The sequence below is a fragment of the Poecilia formosa genome, unplaced genomic scaffold (assembly GCF_000485575.1).
Source record: "Poecilia formosa unplaced genomic scaffold, Poecilia_formosa-5.1.2 Scaffold30, whole genome shotgun sequence".
Lineage (NCBI taxonomy): Eukaryota > Metazoa > Chordata > Actinopteri > Cyprinodontiformes > Poeciliidae > Poecilia > Poecilia formosa.
In genome coordinates, this window is record NW_006799969.1 from 3,579,773 (window position 1) to 3,605,111 (window position 25,339).

A 25,339-nucleotide genomic window follows, 5' to 3' on the forward strand; every position below is an offset into this window, starting at 1 on the left:
CAAAGTTCAGAGCTAAATTAAATTAAGCTTTTATGGCTGGGATTAAAAAATGATGTTCAGAGATGCTGTCCATTCAATCGCACTGATAGCTCAAACTGATTTGAGACTTTTTTTTTTTTTTAAAGAACCGTCAACTTTAAATGTGTAAAGCTGACATAGTCACACCCCAAAACACTTAAAGGTAACTCTACAAAGTATCAACTCAGGGAACTGATTGTAAATGCAGTCCATAATGTTGAAAACCGAGAATCTTTACCCTCCATTTCACAATTATTCACTGCATTGTGCCAGTCAGTCAGGCAAAACCCCATAAATGTACTCTCAGGTTTATGGATACAATGTGACAAAATGTAAAAAAAGTTCAGTGAATGTTGATGCTTTTTCAAGGCATTAAGTTTATTCTTTGCATTTGAATTTAAAAAAAGCAACCTTACTGGAATTTGATCTCTTTCTCATCCAGAAAGTTGATGTCAAACAGCCACGTGAAGAAGAGGTCAAGACTGAAACAAATGCATAAAATCAAGACATCTAGCAGACATGAAAACATGTGATAATAGTGAAATGTTTCTTTAAAGAATATTAATAACTATAAGATAAATTTGTGCTTTTTGTTCTAATCTTACCTGGACAGACCAAGTGAGGGGAGGATGATCACCATAAAGACCAGCAGCAAAAAACACTTGTGCATCGTCACTTGGTTCTCAACCGACCTGAGACATTACACCAGTGTACAATGAGTCAAAAAAAAAAAAACATTTAGAAACGTACATTCAGCTTAGTCTACATGTTATAATTCTGTTAGATTCATTCTGCATTTTTTCCCTCCAGTAAACTGTTGATTTGCATTCGCTCCTTCACATATCACGCCTGCACACAAACGTTTGTGTGGGCGGTTATGTAAAGAAACGGCGCTCTTAGGTGCAGCATGAAGGTTTTCTCCCGACACACGGTTGTTCTGCTCCTCTTTCAGCGAGTCCCCGTGCACGGAAAAATAAATGAAAAAAAAAATAAATAAAATGGCGCATGGCGAGTACAGCGCATCTCATTACTCTCTCATGAAGATCTCTATGACAACCTGCCCAGAATAACAGTGCAGGCAAAGTGACAGTGAAAAGGAGGGAGAGAGCAGAAAAAAAAACAAGAGGGTAAAAGAAAGATACATAATAAATGAAGGGAGTTGAAAGGACAAGCAGATACAGATGAAGGGCCTATTGGAAGAAGACAAGGAGCAGAACGTCCAATTTAGAAGAGGAGAAAAGGAAAGTTGAGAGCATGGTGAGTACCTGGTCCAGTGGGACTCGAAGAAGGCAGAGTAATAGACGATGAAAGGCAGGAGTACTGAGAACACCCAGAGCAGGAAGGTTGGAAAGAACTGGGTGATGATCGGGCTCTGTGAAGGAGACAAGTGTGGTTATTCAACATGATCCAAGAAGTCTGAAATAAAGCTCTTAAGTACTTTAAAACACGGACCCTCAAACTTTCCACCGGCCGCGTGACGTTGAACTTGTCCATGGTGTTCACGATGATGGCAGGAGTGGTGAAGAAGAAGAGCAGCAGGAAGAGGAGGATGTTGAGGAGGACGCATCGGAGCCACCAGCGAGAGCCGCAGACAGCCAGGTTTTCCCTGGAGATGTAAAGATGAAGAGCTTTGGTTTGAGAGAAAGAGCAGAAATGGCGACTTTGTTCCTAAATAACCAGCATAACTTCAAAGATGTTTTGGAAACGCAGCTCAGCATTGGTCCTGTCACATTCACAGACATATTTTCCACCTTCTTAGATCATCTTCACGACTGTGCATCAAAAAAGACCGTTTTCCAAATCCAAAGACTGGCAGCGGAGATGATCGCATTTCAGATGATTCACTTTTCTTCCCCAGAGTCCCAAATATGCCAAAAATGTCAGGCCTGATTATGGGGTAATGTCTCCAAATTGCGTGAGAGAGACACTGAAAATTAGGTGTTAGACTTAAGAACTGTGTTGTTGTGGTTTTCCTTTGAGTGCTCTATTTTCTTCCCACAGTGAGAAGACATGCAGGTTGGATTACTACATCTGCTGTGCTGTGACTGAGTTTATGTCGTGAAGGGTTTATATGGTTCACACTGGGTCAGTATGAACCGTATAAAAAACGGTATATGGCGACTACAATGCCATGTGCCGAGAGCTGAACACGATAAAAAAAGGTTACAGAGAACAGATGAAGGTAGATAAAAGGATGAAGTGTGATCTGTAAACCTTTGTGACGCGGATTATGGTAATATTGATGTGGGATGCTGGCAGCTCTGTGTTCTGCCAAGAGCTGAAATTAAATCTTTGTGACCCCCACTTTACATTTTTTTGTTTGCGTTTTATCTGACATAAAATCAAAAATGTCAGTGCATTTGATTAGGATTTTGTGTCACAGACCAGGGGCCAGCCGTGTTTTCCTTTCAAAAAGCCATGACTGCTGCTGCTAGAAGATAAAACTTGCCTGAAGCCGATTTTCTATACGAAAAATTATTATGAAATCTATCAAAATGAAACGTACATTTATTTCTATTTTCAGATTTAGAACAAAATGAATCAACTATTACAAAAGAAAAAATGTAGACTGAGGTGAGCCATTTATATAAATATAGGAGATTAAGAAAGATGGGTAGCATAGTTTGATATTAAAAGCAGATTATCCATAAGCATTTACAGAAAAAATCCTAAAATGACCATTTATTATTGAGTTTGTAATCAAAAACATTTTCTTTTTGGCTTTGTAAGAGCAACAGTGACAAGGCCATACATCTTTTATGATGGTAATAGTGTGCTCAAGTTGAGGTACTGACCGAGTTTTCTGCTACACATTATTTTGCATGGAGTCTACAGAGTTTAAGTGGGATTTCTTATAGCTTTCTTTCTACTGTGGCTTTTAAATTCAAAGTCAGTTTTATAGAGTTGTCAGGAGATTATCCCACCAGAGTTGTGGATCACTGAAGCATTTTTGGTCAGTTCATCTAAAATGGCTAAATTGAGCAGCAAATGGAGGATATCCATGTGGTAAGGTTGCAACTTTCAGATAATGGGTTGAACAGCATTCTCTAACAGATGTTTAAAGCTTCAGATTTAGCTTTATAACCCAACTCTGCTTTAATTTTCTACACAGCTTTCTCTGTGATTTGTCTGTGGTGTTCCTTTATTCTCGTGATGCCGTGTCTTCACTAAAACACATCTGAGCTCTTTTCTGAAGAGCTGTATTTATACCAAGATTGATTTACATACGCAGGTGGACACCACCAACCAGGGGAAGGTTTTTTTTTATTATTATTTTTTTTTTATTTACAAAAACTCTTCAAGGTTTTTATAAAAATAAACTTCCTCTTTTTTACATAAAAAATTCAAGGAAAAGTTTTGTTGGGCTGTCACATAAAATCTCCATAGAAAACAAGGAGTTTGTGGTTGCAACTTGAGGCTTTGACTGTATTTCTGATACAGACCAGATGATGTCACTTGGAGAAGGTGCATAGCTGACGCCCCATCTCTGCGACTGCACCACAGTGGTGATGCTGGACTGCTGGGGTCTTCTGCGGCAACGCACGCGACTGTAGTCCTTCACAATGCTGGAAAACAAATCAAGACTTCATGCTTTACAACAACGGTAAGGAGAGCCTGATCGTCGCAATCTCTCCCGGCTGATTAGAGGACCTCTGTGTTGCACTGCTGATTACTCACACAGCCGTCATCCTCTCATCTCTGAGAGTCACAAAGGCGATGCCCAGCCTCTTCATGGTGATCCGCTGCTTCTCCGCATTAAACTCATCTGTGCACTTCTCCTCCAATTCGCTGTAGTACTGTTCTGCATCCACCTGCAGAAAGTAATACTGCAAACTTCAGAAAGCTTTTAACCACGTTTAGCAATGCTACGTTTGCATTGCAGTGCCATCCAGTGGTAAAACTCTTCCTACGCAATGGTGACAGTACAGTTGATGTTCACCCAACCCACCTTTTCAAAACCACATATGCCGCAACAGAATATCTGAGCACAAGGATGGGTCGTGATCATGACCTTCCCATCTTTTTGGGCCTTTGTTGCAAAATACAGCCTGCCTTTCATTGCTTTGCGCCTGCAGGACACACAGAACGTGTTACTCCACTTTCAAGTGATGCCATCTGAGTCGGGGATAGTTGACCGTACCTTTCTAAGTCCAGCTTCATCAGCTTGTGAACATCGAAGCAGAAGCGGATGTCGGTGACTGTGCAGCTGGGGTAGGCCTCGCTGGTGAGTGAAGGTTTAACATTTATTATTTCTCCTGGAGAGTCAACTGATAAACATAATAAAGGATTTAAGATGACCTAACAAGAAACTAGAGAAGAAAAAGGAGTACTGGAAGTGCTTGGTGATGAGTCCTGGGTCTGAGATTTCTCTGGGAATGGAGGTGATCATCAGCGTCCTGGAACCCTGCAACATGAAACACACAAGAACACCCAGTTTAGAAGTTTTGGTGTAAATGTACCATAAAAATTATGTTTGATACAGAGAATTAAAATCCTGCTGCCATACATAAATTCTTCTGAGAGTGTACATTTTTAGATTTAAAGAAAACTATACAAATAGAGCTGTACTGCCAAATAGCATTCATAAAGATATATTCTTTTCTAATTGAAATTCAAACATTTTTATGATCTCGCTTCATTAACTGCTTAGTTTATGACGTGTAATATTAAGGTTTTTGAAAATAATTGTATCTGAGGAAAAGTTGCCTCTCTCAGCTACCAACTCAATACTGTTTAAGTTGTGGGTGTATTTTGGGTCATTGTCATTTTGCATGGTCCTGTTCTGCTTCATGCTGGTTTTGTTGTTTAGAGATGATCTTGAGTTTTCCTCAAGCGCTCTCTGATACTGTGTAGAGATCAAGGTGGAGTATGTGATGGTGAGCTGGTCAGCTTCCTGCTTCACAGCAGGATCTTAGCTGTTTACATTTATATGCATCAGTCAGCTGTGAGATTATCAGGGTTTAGACAGAAAAAAACATTTATTCTCAGACTTTGTCAAAGGGAAAACAGAAAAAACAGCCATTAGAAACCATCACTTCTAGCTTTATCTGGATGAAATCAAAACTCAGCAGGTATGTGCTTAAATGTTATTTTACATAAAATCAAATAAGTTTTTATTTGCATACTAATCAGATGGATGTGAAAATACTGAAATTATTTAATTTTAAGATGCACTCATTGAATTGCAAAGAAAGCCAAAAATATTTTTAAAGTTTGCTGAGTAGTTTTATCCACACAACTGGCAGAATGCATTTAAAGACATTCATGATCCAGATGTGGAAATGAAAATGAATTCAACACCCCCTGTTTAGATTGAAGTACAGCCTTCACCATCCTGTGGCTAGTTTAATGCCATTCCAATTCATTCAAAAACTCCAAAATAACTTTAAACTTCTATCTCACGGAACACTGGAACCAACGAGACGTGTTTACCGACGTCAAACATTCACTCTAAGGTTGCCAAACCTTCATTAAAGGAAGAGGAACTGAGGATTTTCTTACTTCTGGTTCACAAAGTTTTATAGTTGTTTTAGCTTCAAGCCGCTTCAACTCCTACTTTCTTCAAAACTGGAATTCCAGTTCTTTTTCTTCTGTCTCCAAGTGAAATTGGTCTAATCTTAGCTTTAACCGGGAACCCAATGATGACTCCACAGAGAACGGATCGTAACGTGACAGAGTGACCGGTTAACCCTCATCATTCACACTCCTGGCAGGAGTTTTACTCTCAACCACAGGTTCATCTGCCCTCCCCGAGGCAGGCACAGAGGGATCTCCATCCTCTGCATGAATCCAAGGTCTTTCCTCAATATCAGGGTAAATAAAGACCACCTTGTGACAACAAATGTTCAGCAAAAATAGTTCACGCTCAAATCTGTTTTCCTGCATTCATCCAGCTTGCCACAAACTTATTTAGGTCAAAGGATGCCTTGTTTACTTGAACCAGAAAACAATGGTTTTACAGAGCCACAGTAACTAACGCTCATTGTGATGCGTCAGCCAAAATTAAAAAAAAAGAAAGGAGACCACACGGACCAATCTGAACATAGGACTGTTGGATCCAGTGAGCCCCCTCTATCCTACCACACCAACAACCACCTTGCATCAGAAAACAAAAAAGGACACAAAGCAAACCGAGTTACTCATCCCACCACAATACTTTTCATTCAAAAGATCCCGGACGAGCCCCCACTTGTCACGTCTCCAGATGTTGTCCAGCAGATGAGGGAATGTAACAAACAATGTTTTGGGATGAATAAAAAGGCAGAAGGAATGTAGCAAAAATAAGAGTTTAGTAATTAAAATAATGACTTGAGCTTCTTGAAATGAGAAACAGGTCAACACCCTTACTCCTCAAACTAGAGTAAAATCAGTTTCAACAATATTCAAGAACATAAATGAAACCACTAAACCAAACAAAGGCTGCCTCTGAACAAAAAATGAGCAATCATCGATACTCAGCACGGACATAAATGCAACTGTCCTATCAAAAGAAGTAGACAGAAGCATCTTCTTAAAAAGAGTAGACAAGCACAATACACACTCCTTCCTGGATACCAATAAGATCTCCCCACCATGAAGTAACATAAAATAAATAACAGGAGGTGCTTGGTAAAATCAGACCCTGAAAAGTTTAGAAATCTATAAAGCAGGCCTATGTTGGAGCTAGATCTGACCCCCTCTGTAGTTTTCTCTGAGCTTAAAGGTGACTCATTCTGCTTTATTGAACAGGTTTGGACAAAATCATTCCTAGATAATGAGATTTTAGTCGGATCAGTTCCACTGATTTTGATCTCATTTCACAATGAGCCGTTTTGGGCCCTCTTGTCTGTCACTTTACATCCAAACCAGATGTTGCTGGCCATGACTGCCAAGTCAATGTCTACACTCGCACAAGAAAATGGCTGCAAAAAGATGGACAATAACACATGTACAACTAGATGTCTCTACCTGCAACATGCAAACTTCAGACAGAAAATTTCACCCTGTAACACGTAGTGACCGCCTTTTTGTGATTACACCAACAGCTGTTTGCATGCCATCATTCGCTAAAGGGCAAGATGGATCACTAATTAGTGCGGTGGTGCCCAAAGTTAGTCCTGGAGGGCCGGCATTCTGCATGTTTTAGTTTCCTCCCTGGTTTATCGCAGCTGAATCAAATGATGGCTCGTTAGAAGACCTAAGAAGAACATTGACATGCTGAAAAGGTTGTTGCTACCACCAGGGAGAAAACTAAAACATGCAGGATGCCGGCCCTCGAGGATCGATTTTGGGCACCACTGAATTAGTGAATGATGGGGAAAGTAAGAAAAGAAATTTGAAGTAAAAAATAATAACTTTAATTCTTGATTTTGTTTTTTCTTGACATCGATTGTTCCTGTAATCTCTAATTTAAGTGTATATTTTATGTCGATTCCAAATAAATCCTGAGAAATATACATAATAACTACGTTAGGCTAATTTTAAAACAACACAAAACAAAATGTTTTATGAAGGTACATAACATAAGTTAATATCTCAGATTACATTGAAAGCAATCCAAGGCTATGTTTTCCATTTAGGTAGGAGCAAAATACAAATGAAGGCACAGAGGGGAAGTGTTTTTCTTGTAGGGATTGATGTGATGTGATGCTGACAGACCTTTTCATCCTCTCTGTGTTCCAGCCTTGCAGAGTGGTGAGCCATGGACAGCAGAGTGATGATAAAGTACACCAGAGCAAAGACGCTGTGCAGCCAAAGAAAGCTGTCCCTTTGAAGCACACAAATAACACAACAGTTACAGACACACTTTTTAATACCTCTGGTTTGTTTCATGAGATGTGATGTAATCCACGTTGTCTCTCACTTACTTTGCGCTAACATTAGCCAGCGTTGTTCTTCCAAAGTCTTCAGGACTGTCTCCTGTAGGCATAATGCCACATGATATACATTTCAATGTTGTCTTGGCTTAAAAGGAAAATCCCACCACTCTTGTCTGGAAGGCGAGGCGCAATTAAAGCAAACTCATGTTCAGCTATATGAATTTTACACAATGTCCTCACATGTCAGCCATGTCTGGTTTAATTTGGGCCAGCCTTTGTTTGTCATTGCTATGGCAGCCTGCATTAGTTTATTTAACAGAGGGTGACGCATCAGTCCATAAGATGACAGCTAGGAGAAACCAGCTCAGTTCCCCACAGAACCCATAAAAAGGTCCCTGCCTTCATCCTGTTGTGCGTCCTACAAAATAAACACACAGCTGCCAGAAAGGATTTCTGTTGCTATTTAGCAGCTGGTTATACGCTTCAGCCCGCTCCTAACACCTGCCTGTGTGGACCAGTAGGAAATGAAGCCGTTTCTATTCTGGCCTGGGTTGCCTTCTCACCAGTATGTCAAAAACCTTCCATTATATATAGGGCAGGATCTTTATTTTAAGTTTTAATCCTCACTTTAACTTTTCCACATTTTGTCCTGTTACAACTACAAGCTTACATGTATTTTATTGGGATTTTATGCGATAAGACAAAAATAGTCCCCTCTCCCCCCAATTTTGAAGAGGAAGGAAGTAGATACATATGGTTATCAAATTTTTACAAATAAAAATCTGAGAAGTGTGACCTGCATTTTCATTCAATCTTCTGAGTCAGCCATGTCACTGCAATTATGTCTTAGGGGCAAGTTACATGTAGAAACTGGAATTTATGCTAATGAAATGATAACATTCAGTCAAGTTTGATGGCGAGAACCTTTCAGCAACAATTTTGCCAAAGAAAGTTGAATTTAGGTTTGAACTTTGACTAGGTCATTCGAATACGTGAATAAACTTTAATCAGAATCTGCTAACTCTAACTAAACATTTAGAGTACTTTTGCAGTTAAAAAGTAACCCCTCCACCCTTTGTTTCAAGTCTTTTTTCCATCCTCTATCAGGTTTTCCCTCTAGGGTTGCCCTGCATTTAACTTCATCCACCTTCCCATTAATTCTGACCAGCTGTTGAAGAATTTCCCACAGCTGCTACGTCAATGTTTTATGGTGGGAATGGTGCATTTAGGGTGATGTACAGCGTTCCTTGCATAATTGCCTAAAAGCCCATCGTACCCTGGAGGTTCCCGGAGAAGTTGACCGGCAGGATTACAGCCAAGGAGAGCAGGGAAACCACCGTCATGAGCAGTATTATGTGGCGCTGGAAGGATAGGTATGTGACTGCGTCGATGCCACATTTGCTGCGGATCTCCTCATCCCTGCACACATAAAATATATGGATGAAACATCCAAAATGTACACTCTTCAGAACTGAAAGCAAGTTCTTGAAACTATTTCTGAGTTAACAAATATGAAGTTCTCACATGGCCAAATTCATGGTTTAAGGAATAAAACAAAACAAAACAAAAAAACAATTAGTTTACAGTCCAGGTTTGACAAGTGAGATTGGCTTTTCAGCTCAATGTAAGGTTTTGGTCTGATAGGCAAATATGACTTGTAAACACAGGTGAAGAATATTTGTTTTATTTATTTAAGATTGATACATTTCACAGACAAAATACAAATGTTTCTTAGTTATCGTCCAGGTATTTGCATTTGCCGTAATTTGGTATTATTATAAGACCACAAACATCCAACAACTCTTGGGCTCAGACTTGGGCTGAGAAAACAATAACCTGCATTAAAAAACATAAAAATAATCAAGAAACAACCTGTTTTATGGTTTGCATTTAAAAATATCCAGCTATTTTGTTTGCTTCAATAAAATCTTGGATGTTGTAGTTTTATTATTTAAGCAGATACAATAAATGTCACACAATGTTTTACATTTAATAAGAAAACAAGGGCCTGCAAGTGTTTTTTATTTGAGCATTTCTGCCCTCCGGACAAAAACAACAACAGTTTAATCTAAGTTTAGTGCTTGACAAACGTGAAAATCTGCAGCTTCAAAGTCGATATGAGTGAAACATTGGTTGTAATATTAAAGCTAAAAGATGGAGATTCCTGGGCAGGAAGTTCAGGAAGATGAGGTAAGCGGTGTGTTCTGGTTTGAATGCAGCCCACACATTGTGAACTTTCAGGGTGGGTTTGCTTTTCCCCGGGTGAGCCACTGACATGCGAGCTAAAAACAGCAGCACCCAAACGCCACCACAATACTATGGAAACCATGGATACCATTAAAAGAACCATTTTACAGGCTAAAACAGCCATGTGCAGTCAGCCTTGAGTTAATGCAAGCATCTAGCAGAAAGCCACATAAACCCAGCCAGGGTTACTGAGCTGCTAAAAGAGCTGCAACCTAGACTTTACGTTGGATGGTGACACCAGCTGAGATTAGAGGGGGATGAAAAATAATTTCAGAACAAACTTCTGTGTGTTAACTTACTTCATATGGTAAAGAGATGAAAGCCATGAGCAGAAGCCCTGGAATGAGAAGAGAACAACAAAACAGATGATAACACGCTACTTGTGGCAACATGCGGGGACTCTGCATGAGATCTGCAGGGTGACACGGAGATTTAATGGGTCTAGGCTGGCGCTGTAATCAGTTTACTGCCGCCTCGGCTCTGTGTGGGCACAGGCCTCTGACTCCTGTCTGATTCTTTGACTTACAGTGTTATAAACAGGCAGGGAGTGACTTCAGTCTGTCACACAGGTGTCACGGGGAGTCATAGACAGTTCGGCTGAGTCACGATCCAAACAGTTGGGGCCGCGCCATCTTGGGCAAACCGGGCCTCATTATGAAAAACTCAGCATGCAGCAGTTTTCAGGCTTGAAAATAGATTCAGCAAATTAACAGTGACACATTGGTTTACTGTAAATAAACCTGTGTGAGACTGGTTGTCTGTGCAGTATCTTTAGTATTGGTAATGATAGTATTTCTTAAAAATATTGTGCAGGGTGATGATGGCTGGACTCCACCAGTCTCCCCCTCATTCTATCACTTTTGTTTACCCTAATTATAGTTTTACTGACTCAAAGATAGTGGTGCAGGAGGAAAACAGGCCTTTACTACCTTATAAGCATCAACTTGCTGCTATACTTTTGCACTCGTGATTGTCTGATAGGGTTCAATTTGTCATTGGATGGTGTCCATGACCTTCTGCCAACTAACAAGTTCATGGAAGAGTGAGAACATATATTTTTTTTAACCTGCATTTTGTACAATTCAAATTTTAAAACACTAAATAGATGATCAAATGTGCAGTGATTCAAAGATGGAAACTGTCCAGAATTGTGGTTCCATGTTTTAGAACACTACGCATGCTGGGTAAAAAGAAATTAGAAGCTTATTTGAGCAACTTGAAATCTCTAGAACTTAAATTTAATAAAAAAATAAATAAATAAATAAAAAAAAAAGAAAAAAGTTTTTTTTTCTTGACTTCCCAGCTCGTTGTAGCAGATGGCTGCTCACACCGAGCCAGGTTCTGGTTCTGCTGGAGGTTTCTTCCTGTTAAAAGCTTTTTAAATCCAGATTAAACCAGTTCTTTTTGTTCATTAGTGAACAAAAAGAATCAAAGATCAAGGAACAGACAGAACAGGAAGAAAGTTGTGGAGAAGTTTAAAGCCGGGTTAGGTTAAAAATGTGACCCACATCTCTAATTATACTGGAACGTGTGATCATGGAGTTTTTCTGATTTTAACGAGCAACACGCTTTGGAAAACATTAATGTTCTTATTGGTTCAAAATGATGCACTTCTTATTGTTGGCGTGTCTCATAAAAATCCACATAAAAACATTTAAGTTTAGGGTTTTTGCCATAAAAAATTTTAAAATAGCAACACTTTAAACATACACACACACACTGTTTGTTGTGCTGCTGAACTAAATCTGTTTATATTGGTTTTATATTGTTCCCGTTATTAAACGAAACAAAGAAAAGTGTAAAACAAAATAAAGCCTTCATTTAGCCAAACAGCAATAACTTTTCAGATAGTAATTATGGCCTCTCGTGTCAGCTTTCCAATAATCTTTAATAAATTAAGTGACTTCTGAAGTTATGTTTTCTCAAATCAAATGGGTCATTTGGTTTTAGCTTCATCATGGTCAATGGCTCTGAAACTCACCATGTCCTTTGTCTCAGAGTCGGAGGGGCTGGACTCTGAGGGAGATTTTTCTTTTTCACTTGGTTCGCCATAAAACAGGGATGTAAGACTAAGGAGGACAAGAAGGGACAAAATAACATTTTTAACTGTCACTTATGGCCCATCATTGCCCCAAATAAACAAACATTAGGTGCCAGGGGCTTTGGAGTCAGGAGGACATCAAAAACAAGCATGTGACAAAGTAAGTAGATATCAATCCTTAGGCTTCACCACTGACTATTCAGCTGAATGTCAAATTAGGCAGCGTAATTCAATTACATATAGGAAGGGCCGTTTGGCAAAATGCACAGATGCTGCCTGGCTGCTCGAGCTGTGACGCGTCCACCAGTCAGGCAGGATTAATCAAGCCCACGATGTAGGGTGCTGAATGAGCACAAAAACCCACAGAGCAGACTCATTTCACAACTTTATATCATCCTCCAAATACTGACTGAACAGTGGGAAACCTGTGCATATGTCGATCTCCTCATTCTGGTTAAAATAATCCTGGGCATGTTTAATATTACCAATTAAAAAAAAGGAGAAATAAAACATAACGCATTTAATTTCCATATTTCCATTTACAGTGAAGAAACACAAAAGATGAATATACAGTTAAAAGATACTACTTCAGTACACCCATAATTGGAAAACTCCAAAGCAACTTATTCTAAAATCATTATTCATTATTATATATTATTCAGTAGTAAAGGATTGCATGTGCCATCTTTGTCCACCAGCAGAGGGAGCCGTTCCACTGAGCATAATTTCTCCCATCTTGAACATTTGGACGAGCCTCACAGGCTGCAGAGTGTATCAGATTTTTTTGATTAGGGCGGCGAATGAGGGATTTACCTGTCATTCTCCATAACCAGAGCCAAACGACCGTAGTCCCACGCAGCCTTCCTCAGACAAGAAAAGATGAGCAATAACAACTGCAACACAAAAAACGGAAATGATTTCAGAGCTTCTGGGAAATCAGATATCCTCAGTCAAACACTTTGTTCTTATAAGCCCCGGCTCAAGTGTCTCCATACTGTTTGATCAAGGAGCTGACTCCAAAATCTCCATCTTGCATTCAGGAAATTCAAACATTTTGTTGCAGCAACAAAGAGCCATCCTCCTTTTTTCCCCTGTACTTTCTCGTGTGTGGTTGTCTTGGAAACTATCAGAACCGGGTCAGCGTGAACGCATGAACACATGCTATGCAGCCATGTCAGATCAGAGTGGTCAGCTGCAAAAAAATAAACCTGGATAACCTCAAATGGATGTCAAGTAGATTGTCTCAAGCAGGTTTTAAAAATACAAAACCTATTCACTCAGTACAGTTGGAAAGTGGAGTTAAGTGGTGTCCACGGACATAACTGAAAGGTCATGGATGAACAATGATGAATGCAAATTGAGTAAACGTGCCGATGAGCTTTTGATTTTAATGGCAGCATTAAATCATCTCCTGTTCTGAGCCGATTTAGACAGCTGTGTTAATGGAGGAAAGCGCCCATTAAATGTTGAATGATTCAATCTTTAAGCAATGAAAACACGGCAGAGGCCCCTGGATGAATGATGGGCTACAGTTTCTCCTCCTAGTATTTTTCTCCTCCCTCGTCATTAAACACTTCCCTGTTTCGAAGTGTGGCTCTCCTCTATAACTCCCGCACATATTTTATTCAGTGTGATGATGGGATTAATGCGGAGGTGTCCTCCGTCACCTGGAGGGAAACACGCTTTGACTCATGCCCGTCATTAGGAGACGGCGTTCAAACCCTCTCTGTTGGCTTGACAACTCAGCAGTCATAAGATGAGCCAATTAAAAGATGGAGGCTGCTGATCGAGAGCGGAGATCAAGACTGACGAGGCCTGACGTTGGAAATGAGCCGGCTGACAGCTCCAAGTTGAAGTCTATTATTATCTGGAAGGCTGCAACAGAAACAGCACACCAGTGTTTGTAAATAATGCACAAACTGGATTCTCAAAAGTATATTTAACTTGACATGTGTGACAAGAATGTGATGCATTTGCATTTCTGTTTATGGACATGATTATGGGGACCAAAATCTCAGATCAAATTGAGTGCAGCTGGGTTAAAATTAGAAACTCTTGTCGTAAACGTAAACTCTCACATATGATGTCACATCAAAGTGCATTTTGGAGGATTTTATGCAAAATCCCAACAAAGAAGTAGGGCATATTACTAAGGTGGAAGGCTAGCGGGTGCATGGTTACAGAATTCTTTACTAATAAATTTCTAAAGTGTGAGGCATGCATTTACATTCAGTCCCTCTGAATCAATACTTTGTAGAAAAACCTTTTTTCATAGAATTACAATTAATCTTTTGTGGTTTGTTTCTGCAGTTTTGGATATCTAGAGACTCAAATAAAAATATGAGCCCATTTGCCTTTGTAAAATAGTTGAGTCTGAACATGGATATTAATTTTGCCACAATCCTCAACTGGACTTTGACTGGGCCATTCTAGCACATGAACATACTTAAAGCCACTCTGTTGTAGCTCTAGATGCATCTTTAAGGTTCCTGATGTGCTGGAAGATAAATTTCTGCTACAGTCTCTTTTGCAGCCCATAAAGCTCTTTCTTCCTAGATTGTCCTGCATTTAGATCCATCCATCTTTAGCTTTGAGTAGCTTCACCGTTTCTGCACCAATCTTCTTGTAGAATAATTTCCCACATGCTTTCTATGTCACCATGTTTTCTGGCAAACTTCAGACCTTTTTACACTTTTTTAATAGAACATTTGTTCTTGTACTATTTTGGTCAAATTTGTGGAATGCAAAGGTTATAGCTCCCCTGTTAACAGATTCTTCCACCTAAGCTGTGAATCTCTGCAGCTCCTCCCAAGCTTTACCTTTGACTTGTGTTCCTTAACGCCATTTTTTTTTTCCACCATGTTATCTAAACAGTTTAAATATACGTTACAAATAGACGGATTCCATTTATTAATTAGTTGGAGATTGCACTGGATTTGATTTAGGGGTACCAGAGTGAAAGGGGCTGAATACAAACACATACCACACTTTTCAGAGTCATATTGGTAATAAATGTTGCATCACTCTTTCCTTCCACTTTACTTTTTTTGCAGTCACATAAAATATATATACTGATGTTTTAATTGTAACATGACCAAATGTTGAAGTTCTGGGGATGTGAATACTTTTCAAAGCACCGTTACTATGGGACATAAATCTTATTTCTGTATTTGAAACTAGAGACAAATTATACTGACAATATGCACAATATTAAAACTGCAAGAGACCATTAGGAAATGCAATATTTATTTTCTATTATATTCCAAAAGTGTTGGGTGGAGCCTCACTGCAGCCGATGCAGACATGATTTCGTCCAAGTTGCTAAAGGCCACAGAGAGTGGTGGCAGCAGCATCGTAATGACAGAGGAGAGAAAGAAGCGAGGAAGACGAGGATTTACGGCGACACTGAAGCTCTCAGAGGAATGACACATGATCTCTATTAGAAAGTCTAAATCATTTTCTCAAAAACAAAACTATGCTCATCCATCACACTCTACTTGTCAGCTTGCATCGATCTGTTCGTGATATCTGAACAAGGTGATGGCAGCTTCAGACTTATTTAGAAACACTGTCATCAGTCAAACCTGTCTAAGGTACAGCGGTGGACAAAGGCAAAATTACTGGAAGAGTTTTAAAGAGATTGATCCTATTTCGAAACATGTTTTTAAAAATTAAAAATTGATTTCCGTTAACTTTGAGTCATTTGACATGTCCTCGAAAAGACCAGAAACTCAAATCTGTCTCCCGAGTCTGCCAGCAGGCTGAATTGGTCACTGATGTGACGGAACCTCATGTTGTTCAGCTCAGTTTGTTAACTCTAACTCCACCATAACCAGCTATGTAGCTTCTGATCTCTAACTAACTTGCTAGGAATTCAGGTGCCTCTATGATCAGAACCTGATGGCAATTTTTACTTACCCATATAAATACTTCAACATTATTAAGTATCATGAGTACGTCAATTTTATCTATCCAGCACCTTTCACAGACAAAAATCCCAAAGTCCATCAAATAGAAACCTACAGGCAGGAAACATATCATGACCTATATCAGATTGAGATAGAGCTTCACAATTACACATACAGGCTAAAACGCTTTGGATGAAGGGCCTTCAGTAAACAACAAAGAGACTGCACACCATTTGTTGGTAGTCCATAAATTTTCAGCAAAGTTAAGGCCTAACAAGTAAAATTTATATCTGCCCAGAATATCAACAGCAATGTTTTATGGTAAGAATACACAAAGTTTGAGTTATTTGGTCACACCGACATAAAAAAAAATGTTTGAAGGGGTCAAGATGAAGCTTCCAAATCAAAGAATTATGCATCAACTTTTGACAGTGACAGTAAGATGATAACCAAGTTCCATGTAGTATAATTAAGACCAAAATTCCAAATTCAGGAACTACCCAAAGACAACAGCTGGAAGGTTAAAAATTAGGCACTTCTGAAAATGCCCAAACTTCGATCCTATTAAAAGTCTGTGGATTATGCTTTAAAAGTGTGAGCCATACCAGGAGACCATCCAATTTGAAAATGCTCCACCATTTCTGATAGAGTAACTGGTCAAATATCCAACCAGCTTCATGCAAGAAGCGTTTTGATTTCTTCAAAAGGTAAGTTGCCTCTCTGTAACCTGATTAGCGTCAGTTACCCAAATATTAGTAGGGGTGTATGAATATATTTGACCCTAAAAGCATAATTTTGACACTAGGTAGACAATAAATGATGCATTCAAACCAAATACATATGAAGTTGTTTGTTGTGTTATTAGTCTGCCCATTTTTATCACCACTGTATATATCAAAGGAAATTTGTTATGGAAAAGGTAGATTTCTTTGCACTTACATTTGGATCTCATCTGCTTCTGAAAACAACAAAAACACCTAAAAAAATCCCCCTTGTGTTTCTTGACAATATGTTAATATTTTTTGATGTCTGGAAAAGGAGTCATTTCAAAAACCTCTCAACTGTTAAGCCACATTCGACAGACACTGCTCAGTTACCTAGCAACCCAAGCAGAGCTCCAACACATTTGGTCAGCTAGTTTAACCGCTGTACACGCTGTGCAATGGCTGCTGGAAAAGACAAGTGTTTTGTTGTTGACTCAATATTCAGAAACCACTTGATGCATTCTCATTGGTTGTGCAGGAGGCTCTACTTCCACTTTTCAGAAATGAGCAGTTGTATAATTGTGCAGTCATTTTCAAGTGAGATGAAGTGGGTGCGTGGCCAGCAGCAGTTGACTTAGATTTAAAGTGACAAGAAGCCCTAAAACAGCTCATTATGAAAGAGGCTCAAAATAGGCAGAACTGAGCAGACTAAAATCTCATTATCCAACAATGATTTGGTTCAAAAAAATGTAATGAGCATATTTCAAATATCCCACAAATCTAGCCTAACTTGTTTACAGAAGCATAATAGGTCATCTGTAGAATTAAATTACTGTTTTCCACTAGTTATATTAAATAAAGCACACGTTTTCAGAAAACCAGGGAATGCTGCTATTGGACAAATGAGCGAACAGACTTCTTGGTAAGAGTGTGTGAGAGCCTGTACCATCCAAAGCACCGCATTTATGAAGAGGACCGTGGGCACCCCACCAAATGGCAGGCCCTGGAGGACGCTGTTGCGAGAGTGAGAGCGGAAGCATTGCTCTGCCGTGCTGTTTTCTTCCCCCGATGGCTGCAGGAATCTCAAGACATCCAGCTCGACGTGCCGCAGCGCCACAGGGGGCGCGCTGGTCTCCAACAGCTCTGACGACTCCATCAGGACTGGATCATATCTGACAGAGACGACGGACAAAAGGCACACATAAATGCATATTCTTCTTTTTGTGTTAACATAGGTGAGGAAATGATAAGAAGTTTATGTATGTGCATTTATATTGCAGGAGAATCTTTCATAACAAAAATAAAGCATAGATTCTTTACTCAAAAATGTATTAAAATCCATTATTCACAAAACTGTACAATAGACATTATTATGCAATAGATTAGACACAGCGAAAAGGGGATGTGAAAGTGGTGAAAGTGTGAATGTTTTTTTTTAATTAGCAAGTGGCACTTTACGTAAGTGGAGTTAGTACCAGAGCATTAAGCGTCGTGGTCCGTTAGCAGCAACTGAGCTGTGCGTTTTAACAAATTAAACTAGAGCTGCTTCAAGTACATAAAATGCTGACTTATACAGCGATGGCAATTGTAAAACATAGATGCTCCAACAAGCACCTCTTACAGCATTTACAATGTTACAGACAGAAGGTGTTATTTAAAAGTAGAAAACATTATTATTAACCCTGACCAGGTGTTAGAATCTGTTTTCCCACATTTTGTAACATTAAAACAAGGGACTTCAGTCTAGTTTGATCTGAATCTATGTGATACATCAGACAGGTTAGAGATGAAGATATTTAGAGGTTCAAAGCAGGGTAGGGGACATGCAAAAATGTGGAAGCAGGAGGTCTGAACTTATAATGCACATTGACTTCAACAAACAGCTAGAGTTACAATGTAATGGTTTACTTCAAAGATCCAAAAACGGCCAAGTCAAAGTCCAGTCATAAAGTCCAAGTTCACAGTGCTTCTCCATCCAGTCTGATTGAGCTTCTAGTGTTAAAAAAAGATGTGTGACACACCCTAATAAACTTCTAGCTGCAATCCTAATGACTCATTCACACTTTTGCAGATTCCCATTTGTCAAAAACACATACTTTACAAATAATGTGCTGGTCTATCAAAAGAGATCCCAGTAAAAGTCTCAAATTTAAGATCAGTGATTCCTTAAAAGTGAATCAGCCATTGTGAAAAGTAAAATTTATTCTTAAGGGTGAAAAATCTAGAAACACTGTGCCCTCATTTGTTCTTTATGTCAGCTATGAAATCCTGAAAACATATTCAGTGCATTAACAGATTGCTGTCAGAGCCTGCAGAGAATCCATTGGTCAGTGCCGTGACCACAGAGCTGAGGTCTGAACCATCTGTCCTCCAGCAGTACATGCTAATCTCACTTTCAATCAATACCTTACCGACCCTCAGCTGCCCAGCTTGTGTACCTTCCTCAGTGAATAAACAGAGGCAATGGAGCAGCAGCACAGTTCAGACAAAGCTCTGCATAAATACAGCAAATTCACTTGACTGTTATGACATCAGCTAGATCAGATCAGGTTTCACAATGCAAATATAGATTGCTCTTCATAGTAAATTTGCAGCTCACCCTGGAGCAGTAAATGTCAGCTAAAACCATCTCAATCCTGCAAGTTAGCACATTGTGACTCAAGGTCTTCAAGCCTGCCTCCGATTATCGAAGAAACTGTTGGCGTGATTCATCACCAAAACAATGACGTCGCTTCCCAAGGGCGTTTGCCAAACTTTTGAGAGTTATAACTTGGCATTTGTTGTGCAACTGAAGCCCCAGCAGAAGCAACAATGTAGGAGGAGAGCTCATCAAGGAGAGAAGAGCAAAAATACAACACAGTAGAGAAAAAGAGGGTCCTTCTGCACCACTGTGAGCTCCTTCGCATCTCCTATTGAGAAACGTGATCGCAAACAGTCAATATTCAGATACTGAACCTCCCTGTGGAGAAGGAGATTTCCAGCGGGCACATCTGAAGGCAAGTTTATAACATGCTAGTCTATAGAGCTGTTTCCATAGAAACACTTTAAACTAACCTAAATATGAAACTCCAAGTGTTTATACATATATAGCAATAAATTGAACTTGATCTCTGAGGCCTGTGCAAAGGCCTGTTGGAAAAGTGTTTATTTCACCTTTTATGCAAAGCAAAATATCTTTTCGAAATCCTACGTTTTACTTGCAACCAATCAAATCTGCAAATTCTTAAGATATTGGAGAGTAAAAGTTACAAAACTTTTCACTCTTTTAGAAACCATCTGATACTGGCCAGGCATTAAAACCTGATTTCTCACCAGAAAACACAAAATTACAGCAACATTTACATAAAAAAAACAACAGAGGTTTCCAACAGAATCCACTCCTCAACACACCTACATTATATTACCTTGTCCTTCCCCACTGACCACAGGATGTTATGAATTTTACTACACTACTGGATTTCTTGACACTTTTAAACATTAGGTTCAAACTGCATCTTACAGGTAAGAAGATGCAGGTACAAAGTTCACCATCAAACAGGAAGCTATCCAATTTGGATCCAACTTTCCATTTTGTGAATTTAAACAAACTTCAAGTGATTTCTATGTAGCAGCTTAACATTAATCTGTATCATTTTGTGTCTTTGGTGATTAAATATGTGGGCGTGGTCATGAGCAAAAATGTAAGTTCTCACCATAAAATGTGCAATTTACCAAGTATGCAATTTGATCATCACAAATTGCCATCAAAACACAGCTAACATTTAATTTAGTAACACTTTAGCTTCACCCATAAACATAAAGTCACATACTTTATATCACTTTTACACTGATGTCATGTACTTAAAACATTTCAGGAAGTCAACTATTCTAGACTGTAATCCTCACCAATCCTTGGCTAAAAAACCCCACTTTATTCGATCTTTTCTGACACTTTCACTGAATGTTAATTTTTAGGCTTGTAAACAGCACCACCTATTGACTGCCTAATGTTATGGCGAGCTTGACCAGGAACACATTGATGTGGTGGTGATCAAAAACATTGATTACAAAACACTGAAGGGTTAAAAATAGTAAGTAAAGTAAATCTCACCATGAAGCATCTTATGTATTAGAGCAAGTTATTCTCAATGCAGCAAAACAGACGCTGTGCATTAAAAAGGATCAAGGCTAATTAAATATATCTTACAACTGAGGCTGAAATTATAAAACAAGTCTTGTATTTACAGTGCTAAACCTAAATTTATATATTTTATTGAGTCTTATCTTTATAAATATCAGCTTCAGACAGAATTATTCTCATATTATCAATGTTCCTGTTAACCAGAAGGGCGCAGAGCAGCTGTGTGAACAGTAACGTGAAGTGACAGCAGCTAAATCAAACAGAAATCACGCCTTATTGAGGAGGATAAACATAATTATGTAGCTGCAACCTGGAAACATGATGAGCCTCAGAGTCATCCAGAACGTTTTCTGTTCCTGCTGATACTTACTTTGCTTTCTGCTGTCTGTGATGAGAACAGAGGACTCCTTCATCCCCCTCCTTTAGAGATAGACAGGCTGCTGAGCGATACAGGCCAGCTCAATACACGCTTCACACAGCATCTGTCTAAACGCCACAGCATGACTCAGCACTTCCATGCAAGAGACTGCTCCCATTCTCATCCCCTCGTGTACAGTATGAACACTCCAACAAGCTCATGCCGATCCATTTCTCTTCCAGCTTACCCAACTCTGCAAATGTGGTTGTCTTTCTAATCCTTCCTTTCTGCTTGTCGCCCTCCTCCTCTGAATCGGGCTCCGAAAGCCAGCGCAGCAGATTTACAAACTGATGTTTGGCTGGTGAAGCAGGATTGTGGCCAGCTCTTGCAGGAGGAGTGAAATCCCTCATGCACACCCAGTTCAGACAATTAATAATCACAGATGCTGAAGTCAGTATGCGAGCTGACAGCTGGTTAGAAAAGACACCCGAGTTTGATTTAGAAAAAAATAAAAAATAAAAAAAATAAAAGGCTAGCGGTAAGAAAAGCAAACTCATGTCAGCTAATCTGTTTACTGCAGCAGAAGAAAACAGCTGAGGCTTATCTGTGTACGTGTGTGTGTGCGTGGGTTGGCACTACTCACACTGTGAAGATCTAAACGTGTTTATTTAGTCACTTAATAGGGACATGTCCTCTTTATCCAGTCTCCATTAAATGAAGGATGAGAATTTATGGAGAAGTCAGGCTTTTGTCTTTGAGTTGGAGTGAAGATATCATGCCACAGGCGGTTTCAGGCAAAAATAAATAGACTGCCAGCCAGAGGATCAATAAGTTGCAATAAACTCTAATTGAAACCAGATACATCAGGCTCCCCAACAGTACCTTAGTTACATTCACCATAGACTGTTTCAAATAAGCTTACTTTTCATTATTTTACCAGCTGCATATTTGAGTTCAAGGAAGAATTAATTAGAAATACAAATAGACAACTTAATTTTAGCAATGAAACAAGCTCATAGTGACAAATTGAACAGTTATTTAGCTGTAAATCTGCAGCTTGTGCAAAAAAGGGATTAGCAATTCATCTCACGATCAAATAAAATGGGCTTGATAACTTACATTCTGATGTTTAGTATTTTTTTGAAGGACAATTTTACTTAAAGACAACAATCCATTTTATTTATGGTTCTGAGTTTGTGTGGTTTTTATTTGCTTTTTATTGATTGTTCTTGGATGCGTTTTATTTTGGATATTTAAAATTGTCTTCCAGTGTGGAGTGGCCTTTATAAAATTAAAGTTTATTAATCTCTGAGGGGGTAAACTTACTTTAGTATGCCACTATCGTCGATATATTACTTGAAAATGGTGTCAAAAACAACATCATTTATCACAATAATTTCTAGGACAATTTAAGAACTTTGCAAAGGTAAAGGGAATGTCTTGAGTTAAAGACTGAAACTTAAGACATTTACTAGCTACCTGAAACTGTCATTTAAGTCTCATAATATTCGTTTTTGCCATGCTATAATTGGAAACTGATCGGTAATCCAATTTTACATTTACCATTTTAAAATCGGATTGAGTTGAAGCTCCCAGCTGTATGACAGTCCGATAACTATCGCACAGCAATGGCTGACAGCACCTATAAAGGTTTCATGCCTTTGTCAAATTTTCAATTGGATAAAGAAACATTGCATGCCTGAGGGGAATGATGAGCACGATGGCTCCGCAGTCTCAGAGGAATGGGCCATAAATAAAACGTTTGCCTCTGTTGACATATGAACCTCGGCATCTAATTAACTGGTCGTCTCTGTGAGAGAAAAAGGCCAACCTCTCAAGGATGCTTCACCGTCTCGGTGAAAATGAGAATCACGGTTGCAGGGATGCACTTTCCCTCTTGACTGCACTGACTGCAGCCTTCTTAAAGAGGCCGTTTTCTCTTGTGACGCTTTTTGCTTTTGGAAGTAGAAAACAACTGACTCAGAATGACTTTGCTATATGGTTAAAGTTTCACTTCATTTTTGCCTCAATTCCTGTAAAATGTGTGTTATTTTTCCAAAAAGTGTTCTGCCTCTGAATTACTGTTATTTTCAAATGAGTCATGCACAGAATATGTTAACATAGTAGTTTTTTTGTTTTTTTTTACTTCACATTAAGATATCAGGGAATACAGGAGAACTTCATGTTGGATGTTTTTACATATTTGTTAAAACTCTCACTATGTCCTGATAATATAACAAGAGACAGATAATCTATGAAAATAAAAATAAAAAAAATCAAGCTCCTATGCCTCCTAAGCAGATTTACGGTGTGAATGGATGTTTTTCTGAACTTCACAGAAGTTGCTGGTGTGCGTTTTGATGATGTTACACTGGAGCTGGGGGTGTTGGATGAGTGGATGGCCAAGCCTCTTCAGATTCAGTCTGAAGGGGGGAAATGGGCGGAGGCGTGAACACAATCAGCTCACCACCTGCTCAGCAGAGGAGAAGGGAAGGGGCTTTGACTCTCTCACGGCTCATTCTCATAAACACAGACCGGTGAGTTGTGTTTGCTTCATTGCCGAGTCTGGCATCCCCTTTATGCAGGACGTTTCAGGGGGCTGAATGATCCATATCATGGCTGGAACGATGGCTGCAAAAGGGGGCCGTGTTCATCCAACTTAACACCTGCTTCCTGTCTGGATTCACATAAGCTTCCCCTTTGAGGGCTGTCCGGCTGCTGCTACATAGACTGAACTGAACATAGACTCCTCATTAGGTCCCATCTGGGCTCTGTGGAGCTACATGCAGCAGGACGAATGTGAAATTGACCAGTTCAACAATCACATATTGCATGTCTAGATATTCTGGATTATTCCACTCATATCTTCTCAATTCGCAAATGCACACATCACTTGAAAGAGCAAACAACCTAACAAGAGACTGTTTACTTAGGACCACAAATGCTCTTAGTAGCCATCTAACTACCCGAGTTAGAGACTTTCAGTAGTATTTAGCATTTTGTCAGAACACAGGACCCTTCAGCATAATTGATTGTTTTGTTTGGGTTGGTGTATTACGTAAAATCAAAGTTAAATAGATTAATGTTTTTTTTTTATAGATAAAAATCTGAATCAGTCCCCTTAACTCTGATATCCCTAAATTTAATTCTTGTGCAACCAAATGCTTCCTAAAAGCACCGTTAGGCTAAATGTGTACAAGCCACACTGTTCAGATTTAAAACGGTGAATTATTTACCACTTTGTCTTTGTTTATCATATAAATCACACTGAAACTTTTCTATGAGCTTGAAATGTGACACTTTGCAGGGTATGAATACTTTTGCAATGACGAAAATATGCATTGCATAAAAAGTGTCTCATCATGTCTTCCTGCTCAGTTGTGTCCTGTCTTTCTGATTTAACTTGCAAATGACTTTAAGAATGCATTTAATTCAAAGTGCTGTAAACACACTAATTTCTTACACTAATCCTGAAAAGTTCAATCTCACTTTCTACCAGGTGGTTGCATATTTAAGAAAAAACAAACAGTTTGTCAAAAAAAGGAGCCTGCGAAAAGTGACAAATGAGAATAGATGATGTCTGCACAAACTCATGAATATTTGATGCCATGTATAGATGATAGATTACCAGGACCTCTTTGTTGGTCCGTATACATCAGTGATGATGCTGCGTGCATCAGCATCAATCCGATGGACCCCTGTGGAACAGGAGAACTCACAGCTTGAATCCTAAATAGCAGGGAGCCCACACCCCGCCACAATACGTAAAAAGAACAAAGCGGAGCCTGAAGAGCGGAGCGGCTGCGCTTAAATGACAGATGGAATACAAATGGAGGTTTCACAGCTATCCGTGGCATCATCAAGCCTATGTTTGTGTTCGATTTTCTGTCAAAAGGGGGTTTTACCAAAGTGCTATCCGACGGTCTCATTTATACCCAACAGCCTGAGACATGCAGCCAGGGAGATGACTCACATGAATACAACTCACACATGATGCAATCATCCTGGCACACTCATATTAATTATGTTGGGGACAAATTGTCCTTATATTCACACAGAGAGGACCTGAATACGTGCAGCACTACACATCTCACTCCCAATAATAGCCAGCACTGCAATCATCACCTCCACAGGGAACACGTGG

At 39.3% G+C, this 25,339-nt stretch overlaps 1 protein-coding gene across 4 annotated transcripts in view; it reads right to left on the bottom strand.

The window, feature by feature from the left end:
- Nucleotides 1-25,339, bottom strand: part of tmem63c (transmembrane protein 63C) — a 34,753-nt gene that overhangs the window by 4,520 nt on the left and 4,894 nt on the right. For 2 of the 4 annotated variants that reach the window (XM_007549332.2, XM_007549333.2), the window contains exons 2-17: nucleotides 17,664-17,889; nucleotides 12,919-12,998; nucleotides 12,046-12,133; nucleotides 10,364-10,401; nucleotides 9,094-9,236; nucleotides 7,866-7,917; nucleotides 7,657-7,765; nucleotides 4,350-4,423; nucleotides 4,160-4,240; nucleotides 3,968-4,088; nucleotides 3,697-3,830; nucleotides 3,462-3,584; nucleotides 1,471-1,624; nucleotides 1,284-1,390; nucleotides 624-710; nucleotides 435-500 (exon numbers count right to left, since the gene is read on the bottom strand). In XM_007549332.2, coding sequence (XP_007549394.1) covers nucleotides 435-500; nucleotides 624-710; nucleotides 1,284-1,390; nucleotides 1,471-1,624; nucleotides 3,462-3,584; nucleotides 3,697-3,830; nucleotides 3,968-4,088; nucleotides 4,160-4,240; nucleotides 4,350-4,423; nucleotides 7,657-7,765; nucleotides 7,866-7,917; nucleotides 9,094-9,236; nucleotides 10,364-10,401; nucleotides 12,046-12,133; nucleotides 12,919-12,998; nucleotides 17,664-17,873 — 1,667 coding nt within the window. In that variant the 5' untranslated portion in view covers nucleotides 17,874-17,889. Of the gene's footprint in view, nucleotides 1-434; nucleotides 501-623; nucleotides 711-1,283; nucleotides 1,391-1,470; nucleotides 1,625-3,461; nucleotides 3,585-3,696; nucleotides 3,831-3,967; nucleotides 4,089-4,159; nucleotides 4,241-4,349; nucleotides 4,424-7,656; nucleotides 7,766-7,865; nucleotides 7,918-9,093; nucleotides 9,237-10,363; nucleotides 10,402-12,045; nucleotides 12,134-12,918; nucleotides 12,999-17,663; nucleotides 17,890-21,207; nucleotides 21,385-21,442; nucleotides 21,562-25,339 lie in introns of those variants that run through there. The other 2 variants (XM_016670115.1, XM_016670114.1) reach the window with 2 other exon arrangements.